The 13,536-nt window shown below is 51.5% G+C and overlaps 1 protein-coding gene across 2 annotated transcripts in view; it reads left to right on the forward strand.

Moving 5' to 3' along the window:
• Nucleotides 1-10,537, forward strand: part of PCSK6 (proprotein convertase subtilisin/kexin type 6) — a 36,308-nt gene extending 25,771 nt beyond the window's left edge. For both annotated transcript variants that reach the window (XM_055716678.1, XM_055716679.1), the window contains 9 exons: nucleotides 155-291; nucleotides 2,291-2,470; nucleotides 3,083-3,185; nucleotides 3,756-3,952; nucleotides 4,386-4,473; nucleotides 5,779-5,870; nucleotides 7,140-7,269; nucleotides 8,302-8,414; nucleotides 8,855-10,537. In XM_055716678.1, coding sequence (XP_055572653.1) covers nucleotides 155-291; nucleotides 2,291-2,470; nucleotides 3,083-3,185; nucleotides 3,756-3,952; nucleotides 4,386-4,473; nucleotides 5,779-5,870; nucleotides 7,140-7,269; nucleotides 8,302-8,414; nucleotides 8,855-8,952 — 1,138 coding nt within the window. In that variant the 3' untranslated portion in view covers nucleotides 8,953-10,537. The remainder of the gene's footprint in view (nucleotides 1-154; nucleotides 292-2,290; nucleotides 2,471-3,082; nucleotides 3,186-3,755; nucleotides 3,953-4,385; nucleotides 4,474-5,778; nucleotides 5,871-7,139; nucleotides 7,270-8,301; nucleotides 8,415-8,854) is intronic.
• Nucleotides 10,538-13,536: the final 2,999 nt, after the last annotated feature.

The raw sequence follows: 13,536 nt of genomic DNA on the forward strand, positions 1-13,536 counted from the left end.
GAAGCCAGGGGGCATGCTCGGGTGTCAGCTGCAGGAGGGCTCTGTGCAAGGGTGGGTGCATGCAAGTATCCCTAAAATCCTTAATTGCCTATCTACCTTTTCTGATTAAATAAGACAAAGTCATGCTTCTTGATCCATGGCATTACTGTTGCAGGGTGTTTGACCACTCCAATGAGGGGTTCAAGGGCTGGGAGTTCATGACCGTCCACTGCTGGGGGGAGCGGGCAGCGGGGGAGTGGACCCTGGAGATCCACGACACACCATCTCAAGTGCGCAACCCCGCAGTGCAAGGTAAGGGTCCCCCAGCACCCATGTTCCCCAGCCCCCGCCAGCCCCCTTCACCCCAAAGCTCTTTGCAAGTTACTTTGCTTGGCTGCAACTTTTGCTGTGAGTTTTATGGTCTTCAGCAAAACTGTATTGCCCAAATTTTTCAGAAAGGGAATAAAACTTCAGCCCTGAGCACAGGAGGCTGCCAGTCTGGCTGAGCCAGGAGCAGGTTTTCTCCCAGCAGCAAACTGCCTGCAACTGAGAGCCAGGTTTCCAAAATTAAACTGTAATGAGTCAAAATGAGGAAACCCAAGAGCTGTAATTGTTGTTTGTTTGTTTTGCTTCACTGCTGGGACATCTGGCGCGTGGGCTGGTTGTGCAACAGTGCAAGGGGACGATGCCCCTCAGGCTGCAGACGGACAGACATCCTCCCCAGGCTGCCACCACGCTGGCAGGGGGTGGCTGGGCTCAGCCTGGCCCCCTGCATGTCCCCAGCCCCGCCATGTCCCCACGTCCCCAGCGTGGCCACCTGCACCCTGACCGCTTTCTGGCAAAGGAGCCGGGCTGGCGGGATCCGGTCCTGCTGGGAAGGGGCAGCCGCCTTGCCGGCTGGTGGCACCGGGGCATGAAGCATCCTGCCTGGGGCTGGTGTGCATTGCGGGGGTGTTAAAATCCACACAATCATTGATAGGAAGCCAGGAGTATATTAAAAATCTCTCCCACGCGACTTTCTGGCGGGAGGCGCACATGGGGGTTCATTGTGCAGAAAGTGTTTCTGTTTGCTGCCTTCACCCGAAATCTTTTGAACTCAGAGAGCAGCAGTGAAGCGCCCACGGAGCTGCTTTTGCCCCTGTATTTACAGTTTACAGCGGGTGTTTCTGAGCCCCTTGTGGGCATCAGGCCTCAGCTTTACCCAGCTTTGCAAAATGAAATGAAAATGACATGTTAAGTCACCCCCCTCAAAGGCTCTGTAGCAGGCTTGAACCAGAGAGGGCAAAGTGGGAGTTAAAAAAGGGAAGACGCTTCCAGCCCCAGCAGAAACAGGTATCAAATGTTAGTGTAATACCATTAAACCAACTAAATTTGTTACTTTAATACCAATTAAAAACTATGGGTGTCCTGTTGCTGGCCCTGCTGCACCCCCAGCATCAGCCCTATGCAACCTGGGATTGCTTCACATGGGACATTTTAAATTTAAAGCAAATTTAATTCTTTCAGCGGAGGTGCATGGCTGAGCTCTTCCCTGGCTGATGCTGCTTGAGCTTACCCCTTTGCGTGCTCCATGCCAGCACTGCTTGCTTGCAGCAGGTGGGTCCTCTCAGCCCTTTCAGAGAGCCAAGGGATTTGGGTGTCGGAAATTTAAAGCCCTTCCTGGAAATGCGGGGATTAGTAGTTAAAGCAAAGCGTGCTGTGGTGTGAAGTGACTTACATTGATGGGGAATTGAAAGAAAAACAGTGTTGAAAGATGCAATGGTGTTTTTGGACCCCCCTCCCCAAAGCTGCATAGGTCAGAGAGGACCTCGGTGTGGATGTAAGGCCACGGGGGGTCCCCAGGCCCCAGGTGTAGTGCAGGCTCTGGTGGCCCCCATGCTGTTTCGGGGACACTGAGCTCAGACCTCTGGTATGTCAGGCAAAGGATGGCTGGAGCAACAGCAGCAAGAAATAATCCAGTGTGTGCCGGGTGGCTTTTGTCAGACAGAAATAATCCTCTATTATGGAGCTTTCAAAGTTACTGATTCTCTCCACACGTTAGACAGGAAGGCTATGGTGATGCTGAGGTTTGTCAGATGAGTTATAGACAAACAAATCCCTTGTAGGTGCCTTAAACAGCCACGTTTGTGCGGCCTGGAAGCTCAGGGGCTCATGAACATTTCTGGGTGTTCGCTGTTTGCTTCTGCATTGCTGTGCCAGTGGTGAAGCCCTGAAGGTCTGGTCCATCCGCCTCCTGCTTCCCCCAAAGCCAGGTCCCCCAGGGAGGAGCAAGACGGGGAGCGGGATGGGTGACGTTACGCCTGCCCCACAGGGAAGCTGAAGGAGTGGAGCCTTCTCTTCTATGGGACAGCTGAGCACCCCTACACCACGCTGGGCAGCCCCCAGTCCAGCGGGAGAACGCTGGAGGTGCCAGCATCAGAGATGGAGCCATCGAGAGCCGCCTTCCTGCAGAGCCAGGTGGAAGTTGTGGAGGAGGAGGAGGAGTATGCAGGTAAGTGCTAGCTGTGCCACTGCGTTGTCCCCTCCAAAGTACCCAGGAAAATGCAAACCTGGATAAAATGTGGGAGCCATGAGGCCTGATCCTGCCCAGGGCTGAGGCAGGCTGGGAGGAGCAGTGCCTGTGGCTGGCGCGGGGCAGCAGGATGGCAAAATTAGAAGGTAGCAAAACGCCCCATCCCAGCGTTCCTGCCACAAATTGGTGGTGCAGCCATCTGAAGAGTAAAAAAAGCTCCTCTGCCCACCTCCTTCCCGGCCTGGTGTGGGCATGGGCAGGCATCCCTGCTGGTGCCTGTGGAGCAGGTCTGGCCCCTCTTGCAAATCTGCTTCTGTAGCAGGATGTTCAGCCAGGGGATGGCTGGGTGGGATTCATGCTGGGGAGGATGAGCTGGAGGAGAGGTGAGCACCCAGAGCCGTGCAGCTCCATAGGGATAGATAAGATACAGAAGATCTTTAAGATAATAGATACAGGAAAAAATAGGCAGAGGGTCCCCAGCCCCTTCCCCGTGTCCATTGGCCCAGGGAGGGTGTGCTCAGAGCATCCTGGCAGTGGGATCTATGGGATGCTCAGCCTGTACCCCCACCAAGCCAGTCTCTCCCTTTGCAGGTCCGTGCCATCCCGAGTGCGGTGACCAGGGCTGCGATGGCCCCAATGCCGACCAGTGCTTGAACTGCATCCACTACAGCCTGGGCAGTGTGAAAACCGGCAGGTGAGGGCTGGTGGGTTGTCCCCACAGGGTCCCTGGGTGGTGGCAGCACCTTTCCTTAGGGCTTTTACGGCAGCATGGGTGACAGATGTTTGCACAGGGAAAGGAGTATATGAGAGAGAAAACAGAGGGAGGAGGAGGCATGGGGACCCTTGGTATGATGGAATGGGGGCATGGAGCTGTAGAGTCTTGGAGGACCTTGGCCGTGTAATCATGCTGGGGAAGAAGCATTGGCTTCACCAGCTGCAGTCACCCACGGCCAAGGGACAGCTAGCTGAGGTGCCAAATCACTTCTGGAACTGAGGTTTCCACTCCTCAATTTCTGGGGCTGGCACAGGAGAAGTTTACCCATAGTCCAGGTTTCTGGCCCAGGGAGTCACGGGCTCTTTATTAGAGAGCCACAAAATTCAAGACCCTAAATCTTAAGAATATGAAGTAAAGGAGTGCAAATCGCCACCAAGGCTGGGGGATGTCCCAAACACTGCAGACGAGGGGTCAGCGGCAGGCACTGGACTGCTGGGAAGCGGTTGGCTGTTGACACCAAAGCGCAGGTGCTCTCGGTTCCTTCCCCAGGATGTGTGTGAGCTCGTGCCCCACGGGGTTTTTCGGTGACAAAGGTGCCCGGAGATGCCGCCGGTGCTACAAGGGCTGTGAGCGCTGTGTTGGGAGGGGACCGACCCAGTGCACGGCGTGCAAGCGGAGCCTCTACCATCACCAGGAGATGAACACTTGCGTGGTGCTGTGTCCACCCGGGTTTTACGCCGAGGAACGTAAGGATATCACTTGCAAGCTGTAGCATGAGGATATGCAGGGGTTCTTCTGTTTTAAGTGCTATGGGTGGAGAAGACACCTTGGGTTTTGAGTATTGGCTTTGAATTTCCCCCCTTGACCTGCTTTGCACAGCAAAGGGAGGAGGAAAACCTCTGGGTATTCAGAGGGTGGTGCAAAGCAGAGGTGCTCAACTCAGCTCGTAATTAGAAGACTGTAATTAATGATCCTAGCTGCTTGCAAAGCATATTTCTACTTAGCAAGCAATGACAGATAAGGTCATCTGCAATAGCAGGGACCCATCAGGGAGGGATGATGTGCCTCTGCACCCCAGGGAGCTGGTGCTGGGGTGCAGCAGGGTTTTGCGGCTCCAACTGCTGCTTGCAAATCACTGTCCAGATTTTATTCTCCCTGCCTCACTTTGTTTTTTGAAAGGTCAGAAACGCTGTCTGAAATGTCATCAAAGCTGTAAAAAATGTGTTGGTGAAGCGGACAGATGTACTGCATGCAAAGATGGATTCAGGTAAAACTGGCACCAGAGGAGTTTATACCTGCAGCATCAGTACCTGTGGTTTAAATTTGGGAAAACTGGTGGGAAATTAGAAAGTGAGTTACTCAAAGATCCAGGATTCTGCTTCAGTGGTGCTACACCTGTGTCATGGAGTGCTGGAGGTCTGGGCATTTAAAGGTGATGATTTGTGTCCCTTTAGCTGAAAAGCATGATTTAAATTTAATTTCCTTTTCTCCAGCTATTGGCAGGGTGGTGGGTAAGTGCTGTGCTGCGGGCTCAGGAGTGCCCATCCAAATTTGGTGACCTGATCAGCTCCCAGCATTGCAACTTCTAGAATGGGGAGAAAAAAAGCAATGAAAACCTTTACAGCACACATTGCAAAGCACGTTTCCTCCTGAATCTCAGGTGGCTCTGTCAGAGCTGTCCCAGCCGAATGGGGTGCTTGGTTTTGCTCACCTGGCAGAGCCAGTACCCGGCTAGGCTGCTGCAGGCAGGCTGAAAATGCTCCCTGCAAGTACAGAAACCCTTCTCTCAGCTTCATCCATGCAGGAAAATTTTATCCAATGTGTCTGTTGAGTGGCACTAGCATAGGATATTGGTCTTCCAGCAATGTGGGTGCACTCAGGGCAGCCCCGACCCTGTGAGGAGCACTAGGCACCCTTGCTTCTGGCCCCACTGGGATGCAGAGCCCAGCCGTGCTGGTGAGCAGCATCGGCACTGGGGAGAAGCTGTTTTCCATCCCCAAATGCATGTGGAAGTATTGTCCCACAGCAGTTCGTATCGTTCAGGAGCTGTGAGTGAGCCAGAGCCGTGGTGTAGCAGCAGGGCTCTCTCAGACAAAGAAATTGCTGCTGCCAAAAGATTATCTACTCCCTCAGAAAAGCAAAAGTGGAGGCACTTGTCAGACGTAATCCGCATGGCGCTTGCTTTTTATTATCCAATATCCTTTTAAGTCGGGACTTCAAATCATCCCTGCTACGCTAAAGCAGCACTGGCCCAGCCGCGGCACTGAACAAATTTCCTTTTGTGCCAGGGAGCTTCATGGTGTAAAAGGTCTTGTGAGAGCCTGGCTGGCTGCCCACAGGAAAAAATAGTTTTATTTCCTCCTGGATACTTAATTAAGGAACCTGCAGTTGTCCTTTTGGTCCAGGCAGGACTTTAATTTCTCCTGAAGGGCTAGCTGGCTTTCTGACGCCTCCTGTGCTGCGGGCTGAGGCTGCTGTAGTGCACGGGGGGATGCGGAGTTGGGGATGGGCTGTGTTGAGGTTCCAGAGCCGGCAGCTTTGGTTACAAATGTCTTCTCTGCTTTCCTGGCAGCCTGGCGGGAGAGAGCTGTGTGCCGGAGTGCCAGCCCGCCATGTACCTCAGCCGGGAGCCCCGGCGGTGCGAGACCTGCCCTGCTGGCACAGGTACACTCTTTGCCCCACAGCATCCCCATGCAGAACCCCAAAACCCTCATGCATCATGAGTCAATGCCCACCATATCCACCCTGAGCCAAGGCAGAGCATGCCAGAGGGGAAGCAATCCCAGGTCTCCAGCACATCCCATGAGGTGCTGGGTATATGTTCACACTGGAAAGGTTTTTAGGGAGTTTTTACATTTTTATTAGAGCCATTCTTTATTTCCTGATCCCTCTGAAGCCAGGTGCTTTAGTTTAATAAGGTTGCGGGGGAGGCTGTAAAACCCTCTTGGAGTGATGGAAGATGGCTTTGCAGCATATAAAAATGTGAGGCAGCTGAGGTGTGTTATCCTGGCCACCCCGCGGGGCTGGGCTGGCCGCTGCCAGCTTCTTCCTGCTGCCCGAAGTTGCTCGGCGTTCCCTTTAAATCCTGCCTTTTTTGCTTTTTGAAAGTCCAATTATTTTCCATTGTTAATGTTTGCGTCTGCCCTCGAAATCATCATAGATCTGATGATAATATAATCTCCAGACAATTCATGTTCAGTGGTGTGAATCTCTTCTATCATACATGGGCAATTTCCTAAGACTAAATCCAAAATATTTATTGATCTTGTTGGCAAGCGTGGAAGGGAATGGGCTCTTAATCCCTTAAGAAAATTACTTCCTTTCTAATTCTTATTCCAGTCAGTGTAAATGTACTTTACCACAATTATTTTTCAAGCCTTTTCTTGTTGTCTTTTCCTGCATAACCATTTCTCAAGCCTGGTGCGTGGAAGGCCTCTAATAATACCACCTCCATCACTGAAGTTTGCTGTCCAGCCACAATGCGCCAGCGCTGAAGTGGGGCTCTCTGCTTTCCCAGCTCCTTTCCTGAGCCCTTTCCTCCTCCAGCTTCTCTGCAGCCCGATTCAGTATCACTTTTTGCACGTGTTGCTCTGCATAGGGTGGCAAAGCCAAAGCAGTGCACACTTGGGAGCAGTGGCTGATGCCCCAGAGGGGATTTTGATGTGCTGTCCCCTGCTGAGCCCCTGTGGCCGGCTCTTGGCTCTGCAGAGGTGCTGGGTCCTGGCTGGGTTTTTTTGGGGTGGGAGCTGTTTTTTGGGGGGTGGGAGCTAAGCAGCCATGCAGGACCCTGGTGGCACAAGCAGCTTGTTCACTCCTGGGCATGAGCAGGGCAGAGCCAAGCCGATGCCCCTCATCTCACGTGGGGCTGTGGCCACACTGGCACTGTCTCCAAAATTGCTCATGTGCCGTCTGCCCTCTCCTCTGTCCCCACAGGGCCAGGTGAGGAGGACTGTGCACCCTGCACCCCCGAGGCCTCTGCACCCCACTGGCGCTGCGTCTCTGCCTGCCGTGAGGGCTTCTACCCTGCCCACAGCCATGGGCTGCCCAACAAAGTCTGCAAGAGGTACAGTACCACCCTGACCGTGACCAGAGTAATACCAGGACTGATGGCAGCAAGGATAAATAATGCTGGAAACAGCTCACGGCTGGAGCTGTTTACTAGGAAATTAAAATAGGGATTAAGGGAGCCAGGACAGCCATGGGGCTGGACCCCACATGCCCCTGCCCTATAGATTTAAGAGCGGCAAAGCTGCACACTCCCCTGCCAGAGCCAGCCAGCCAAGATGTCTTAGGGCTACCGTGGAAGGGGCTCAGCCCTGGCCCCAGGCTCTCTGGAGGAGGTGTGGGAGGAATGGTAATATTTAGGTAAATACTCGAGCTTTCAATCAAACCTGCTCCATTTGCCCTGCAGCCATGTTGGAGGAGCGGTTGCTTGCTCCTTGGCCCAGCACAGAGGCTGCGTGCGTGCGGGAGACTGGGAGATGCTGGGAGGCAGCAATTTGCTCCCACTCTCCTGCACTCTGCACTTTAAGTGGGGAGTGGGAGTTAATTCAGCCTCATTAAAGCAAACTTGAAAGGGAAGGATTAAAGGTGGCTTGGGAACACACAACTTGGTCCCTGCCTGCCCAGGGTTTCACTCAACCCTTGCTGCCTCTCCAGCAGGGAGGAACAAGGGACCAGCATCCCTTCCCAGGGATTTCAGGTATGGTCTCCACAAGCCACTGTCCCCAGGCAGGAGGCACAGCTGCTGGGCTCTTTTTGCTGAGCAAACAGATGGGAGCAACACAAGTTCTCCTCAAAGCCCTTCTTCTAACTGGGATTGCTGGGAGGAGAGCTGCAAGTCCCACTGAGCCTTCCCAGAAGGTGAGAACTTCTAGGATGTCACCAGCTGTCACTGGGCATTGAGCTGGCACCAACAAGCCCATTTTTCTCAGGGCTTAATAAACGTTTCAAGCTTCAGATTTGCCATTTTCCTTATCCTCCAGTTCGGTCTGGATGTCACAGTGCCGGCACACCCATTTTCTGGCTGACAGCCCATTTTGGATGGCCAGGGTGTTGGTGGCGGTTCAGACCATGGCAGCGTCTCTGTCCCCAGGTGTGATGACCACTGCTCAGCCTGCGAGGGCTCCAGTGGAAACTGCCTCAAGTGTAAAGAAGGTTTCAGCCTCCTTGGTGGCTCCTGTGTAACAAATGAAACCTGTACCAACGGTAAGTAGCTGTGGCAGAGCCATTGGCACTGCAGTGCTTCTGCAGTAGCAAAAACGAGGGGGTTGAGGGATTCTCTTCGCAATGTAAAGCCGAAAGCACTGGGGCTCCTGGGCTTGCTGGGGCACAGCTGCAGTGAGCTGGGCTCTGGCTGCAGTGGGCAGGTGGCTTACCTGGCAGAGCTGCTGGGTATCTGCCTGTTGCTCAAACACATCTGAGCATTTGTATTTCACTATAGTTTAGTCTTGGGACTAATTCTCCCACTCACTGCAAAGCTGCTTTATTCCTTCATTAAAACCATGTGAAAGATGCCCTTAAAAAGCGCCTGCTTTTCAATTCTCTCTCCTCCAACACTGGAACGAATTGCACCGCCTGTTACGTGCAATGTTTGTTTATTTAAAATGGTAATCTGCTCTCATTTTCTCTTGTTCCTCGCCTCCCAGCTGACAAGACTTTCTGTGAGATGGTGAAATCAAACAAGCTCTGTGAAAAGAAGTTGTTTGTGCAGTTCTGCTGTCAGACGTGTCTTATGGCCGGGTAAAGTTCAGTGGCTGCATCCATCCAGGACTTCTACCAACTGCCAGCCCAGTTTTGCCAAATGTTTAGGACAAAAGTTTATTTTTTCAGCTTTGGGAGAGTTTACATGGTGCTGTCAAGCATTTGCTCGTGAGTTTGATAGCTTTAATATCACTGTCAGCGTGTTTCTATAGCAATATGTTAAGCAGAGATTGGATCATACCCTGAATGATCGAGTCCTGAAAGGCAGCAGACAAGCGGTGATATTAATACTCTCAAACACTCCTCGTGAGCAGGGACCGATGCATGATCCATGTACACATGCTTGGTTGCTCGCAGAAATCCTACTGATCTGCCCGCTCCGAGCAGCTGGCGGGAGCCTTCGCTGCAAAGGATGCAGGACTTCACATATCTGCGAAGAAAGAGCCATTTCTGGCTCAATTTTTGGTACCCTTTTCTGCTAGGTGACGGCTGATATAAACCTGCATTGCAAGCGGCCGGTACCGTGCTCTGTACATACGTAAAACGATGAATTAGGTGGTTCCCAGAGCGGTGCCCTAAAGCCTGCTCTGGCACTCCTGTTCGGATTCGGTTGGTAGCCGTTTCTCTCTGGCCGTGGCAATAACTGGAGATTTGAGGACCAAAGTGAGAGCTGATCCACACGGCTCTGCAGGCGTGTCAGCCCAGCGAGTCCAGCAGGGCTTTGCCCTGCAGGTCATTGCAGGCAAGCAAAACCTGGGTGCCTACAGGGAGTCTTAGGGACTTGGGGGGTTCGTCTGCATGGATCAGCCTGTGGGGTCACAGCCTTACCATGAAATGAATTTCCCTCCTGGAACTGCTAGTAAGTTGCTGATTAATTCAGTTTGGAACAAGACGGATCCTTCCTCTAAAGGTGGTGTTGCAGTTAATCTCTTCTGGCATTCTGTGTTACGATCCTTCCCCTGTTTTGCTGGGTATACCCCTCTCTCTCACAAAATCCTCCTGTTCATAGCAGTGATTTTTCTTGGGCATCTGTTTCCAGAAGGGACATTCCAGGGATCCGGCCAGGAAACTCTTAATTTTACAAAACCCTTGCCCAAAAGAAATCTTTTCATGCTGTCTCTTAATAGTAAGTCATGTGGTGTTTATATAATTGTGTTTAAAATATCCTTGGCTATGTTGTTTTACAGATTTTTAAAAAATAACTTATACAATACTTGGTTTTTCTCTGTGGACTATTTTTTATATGGGAGTGGGGAATCTTTTTGAGTCTTACGTCCTTCTTTTTTCCTCTCTGACCTTGCAGAGCCGCTCTGCACCAGACGTATGTAAACACTCTTTCCTATGCTGCATGTTCTGATTTTCATTGTTAATAGTTTTAATGAGTTAAACCTTTTGCCAATGAAATTCACAGTACAAATTGTCACCGGTTCCTCATGGAGCTGGGATAATCCCTGTTTGGTTTCGGTTGCAACGACACACACCCTGCCTGGGCTTGCCCGCTAAAGCTTACCTCAGCCAGGTGAAGAAGGGAGAGCCACACTGTCACCTGCCTGGACCAAACCTAAGGAAAGATGGAGCTTTGGTGAACTGACCTTTAAGTTAATAAACTGTTGATCTCCCCTGACAAAGGAATCTGTGCTTTTTCCAAATTCATGCAGCTGCCATCCCAACCAGAGGCAGGGCAGGGCAGCGATGCATCACGTGTCTATATTTTGCCGGATAAAGCAGCTGTCCTGGCTGGAGCTCCTGATCAGCCCAGAGCACCTGCAGGAGAAACAGCTCTAGAACAGAGGAGCTGCACCTGCAAAAACCTCACTTTTGTTTTCATAAAGGTCTTTTACCTTCAGAGAAAACTTGTACCCTGAATACCTGCCCCATGCCAGGCTGGGCTGGCATCTCTGGTGCACCCAGGGCTGTCTGGCTGCTGCACTCGGGCATGGCTGGGCTTATTCTCCGGTTGTGGGGAATCCCAGATGAGCTGGCAGGAGGGCTTGCTCCCCTTTCCCACCTGTACAAGGAGCATCCTGTGTCCCCCGGTGCCCTACCACAGTTCACAGTAGCGCTGGGAACTGCAGGGCCCCGTCCTTCAGCTGGCTGGGGAAGGAGAGGAGCTTGCCGGTGTGTGTGGGGCGCAGAGAGAGCTGTGGAGCCTTCTGTTGGTTGTGTTGGTTTTGCAATGTTTAACCATGGGCCAGGTGCCCAGGGCAGTGCCTGAACTGAGGAATCGAGCTTTTTAAGTGTGAAAAAAAGAAAAGAATGGAGCCCTCCCATGAGGGAAGATGCTTTCTCAGAGCTGTGCTGCTGTGGGTTCCTGTGTCTTACAGGTCTTAACATTTATCAGATGATAAATATGAATTGATCAGATGATTTATCACATAGTGATTCCTTCTGTTGCTCCAGGATCCCCCTTTTGGTCTCAGGCCAAACCAGAGGTCAGAACTGGGGTAAAAGGCTCCTGGCTTCTGCCCCTTCAGTTGTAAAATAACAAACTTTCATTTCTGTTGCTGTATCACACAGTCAAAAACTGGGAGCTGTGAATCAGGAGTACTGCGTCAGCTCTGCCTTCTAGTTCTCTGGCTCACAGAGGCCTGCCTCTAAATACTGCTCACTGGTATATTTAGATGTACTGAAATGCTAAAAAAAAAATGATGTTTACCCTTACATCCTTGGCATAACTTAAAATACACACTGGGTGAAGCAATGCAATTTAAGATGACCAATCCCCAGCAGTCCCAGCTTTATCCCGCTTTCTGCTGCCCTCCAGCCTGCCAGGGAAAGAGAAAGAAATTCTACACATCAAGTTCATGCAACAACAGCAGCTTACAGTGTTTCCCAGGGCGCTAACTCCCTCAGAAATCATTCTTGGAAAGTAATAAAATTCAGATTATTTATCCAAGTTATTGCAATGCTTGCTTGAAGCTATTAAAGTCTCTGGTATGCTCAGAGGATCAAAGTGGCTGTGTCTTCAAGATAAATGCATATTTAGGCAATTTATTAAAGGCTGTTTCTCTATTGTCTCTTGGCACCAAAGCCAAATCTATAATAGCTGTTTTCTGGAAAATCTTCTTAGTGCAGCCTGACTCCTCGTTTGCTGTTTGGCTGTGAGGTTGCATCCACAGCCATCTGCCATTTTGTAGTTGGCAGGTGGGGAACACACATCTTGAAAATCATTGCTTTGACTTTCCATTACAAAGAAAGGGCTTTTAAGAGCTTGTGTACAGCATATGAGACCAAGAATCTGTCTGCTCTCAATTACAGTTCTATTACGGCTGTAGAGCTGAGGCACACAGCTGTATTGTGCTAGGTCTGCGTTTTATTTGGCCTTGTGAGACGCAGGACCTGCTTTCCAGGAGGCTGAAGAGTGTCTCTTTTCAATGACTGCCTGAAATGACTAAAGACTCTGCTGTCTTTACTGCTGCATGATTCCTGTGTCACGTACAATAGTGCCGCTAATATTTCATTTTTGCTTATGACAGCTCTCTTTCTTCGTCTTGCTCTCTCCTAACTGCTTTCACACAAATGCAGATGTTATAAAAACCTGACTACGTGCTTTCATGTACAGTTTTGGTGAGTGTGTTTTTTAAGTAGGGAGCACAGGAGCTGCCTGACCCCAGCTGACACCTCCGCAGGGATCACCAGTCAGAACAGAGCCAGCTCTGACGCTGTAGTCCTGGGGAACGAGCCAGGCGTCACTCTCAGGGTGATGCTGCTAGATGCTCCCAAAAGAAAAGTATGAGCCATCACTGTGCAGTGCCAAGCGTGGCTGCAGCATTTAACCTATTATCATATCCTCTGGGTTCACAGAAATGTCACGGTTCACAGAAATATCCTTCCCTCGATAGCAGTGGATCCAGAAATCATTCTGCCTCATCTCGTTCGGGTGCCCTTGAGAGCTGGGGAAGTATTTATCCAGGGCTGCAGAAGGAGCAGCTTGGTGATATTCAGCAGGCTTTGGGACCTGGGGGTGGGCAACCACTTCATGCCACCTTCAGTCCAGGTCATCTGCACTGTGGTTGACCCACCCACCTGCAAAGCCCCACTGCCACCAGCTGAGCCGTGCCAGCAGGGCCAAGTGCCTCGTCCACAGCAGCCCAACACTGCTGCCAGCAGCATGCTAGCTCAGACCAACTAGTGACCTGCTTTACATTGGAGTTGCCTGGCCAGACACAGCAGGCTGAGCCATCTCAGCTCCCCCAGCGCTACCCCCAGCTCTTCCTTGCTGTTCTTTAAATTCCTAAAGCAGGTAAGCGGATAGTGACACTTTAACACACATTTTATCTCACAGGCAAGGGGTGAATGTCATGCTACAGCCCGTGGTGTGTTCCCAGCCCATCACAGCTTCTCTGAGACCAGGAACACACGCAGAAGTGCCAGAGCGACTGTCTCAAACGCTGCATGGGGAAGGAAGGTGTTCATGTGCAACTCTGCGTCCAGGAGCAAAGGCTGAGCTGCTGCCTGGGTGGAGGAGAGAAAACACCAGGAGCTGTGATTGTTGCGGGAAGCTGTCCTTGCTACATTGCAAGGAGTGAGCAGCATGTGTCTGAACAAGCACGGTCCCACCGGCTGAGCGCACCGGAGCCAACTGTGCCCAAAGGCCAGCAGCTTGCCCGCCGCCAGTCGCTGCGCA

The sequence above is a fragment of the Falco cherrug genome, chromosome 7, assembly GCF_023634085.1.
Source record: "Falco cherrug isolate bFalChe1 chromosome 7, bFalChe1.pri, whole genome shotgun sequence".
NCBI lineage: Eukaryota > Metazoa > Chordata > Aves > Falconiformes > Falconidae > Falco > Falco cherrug.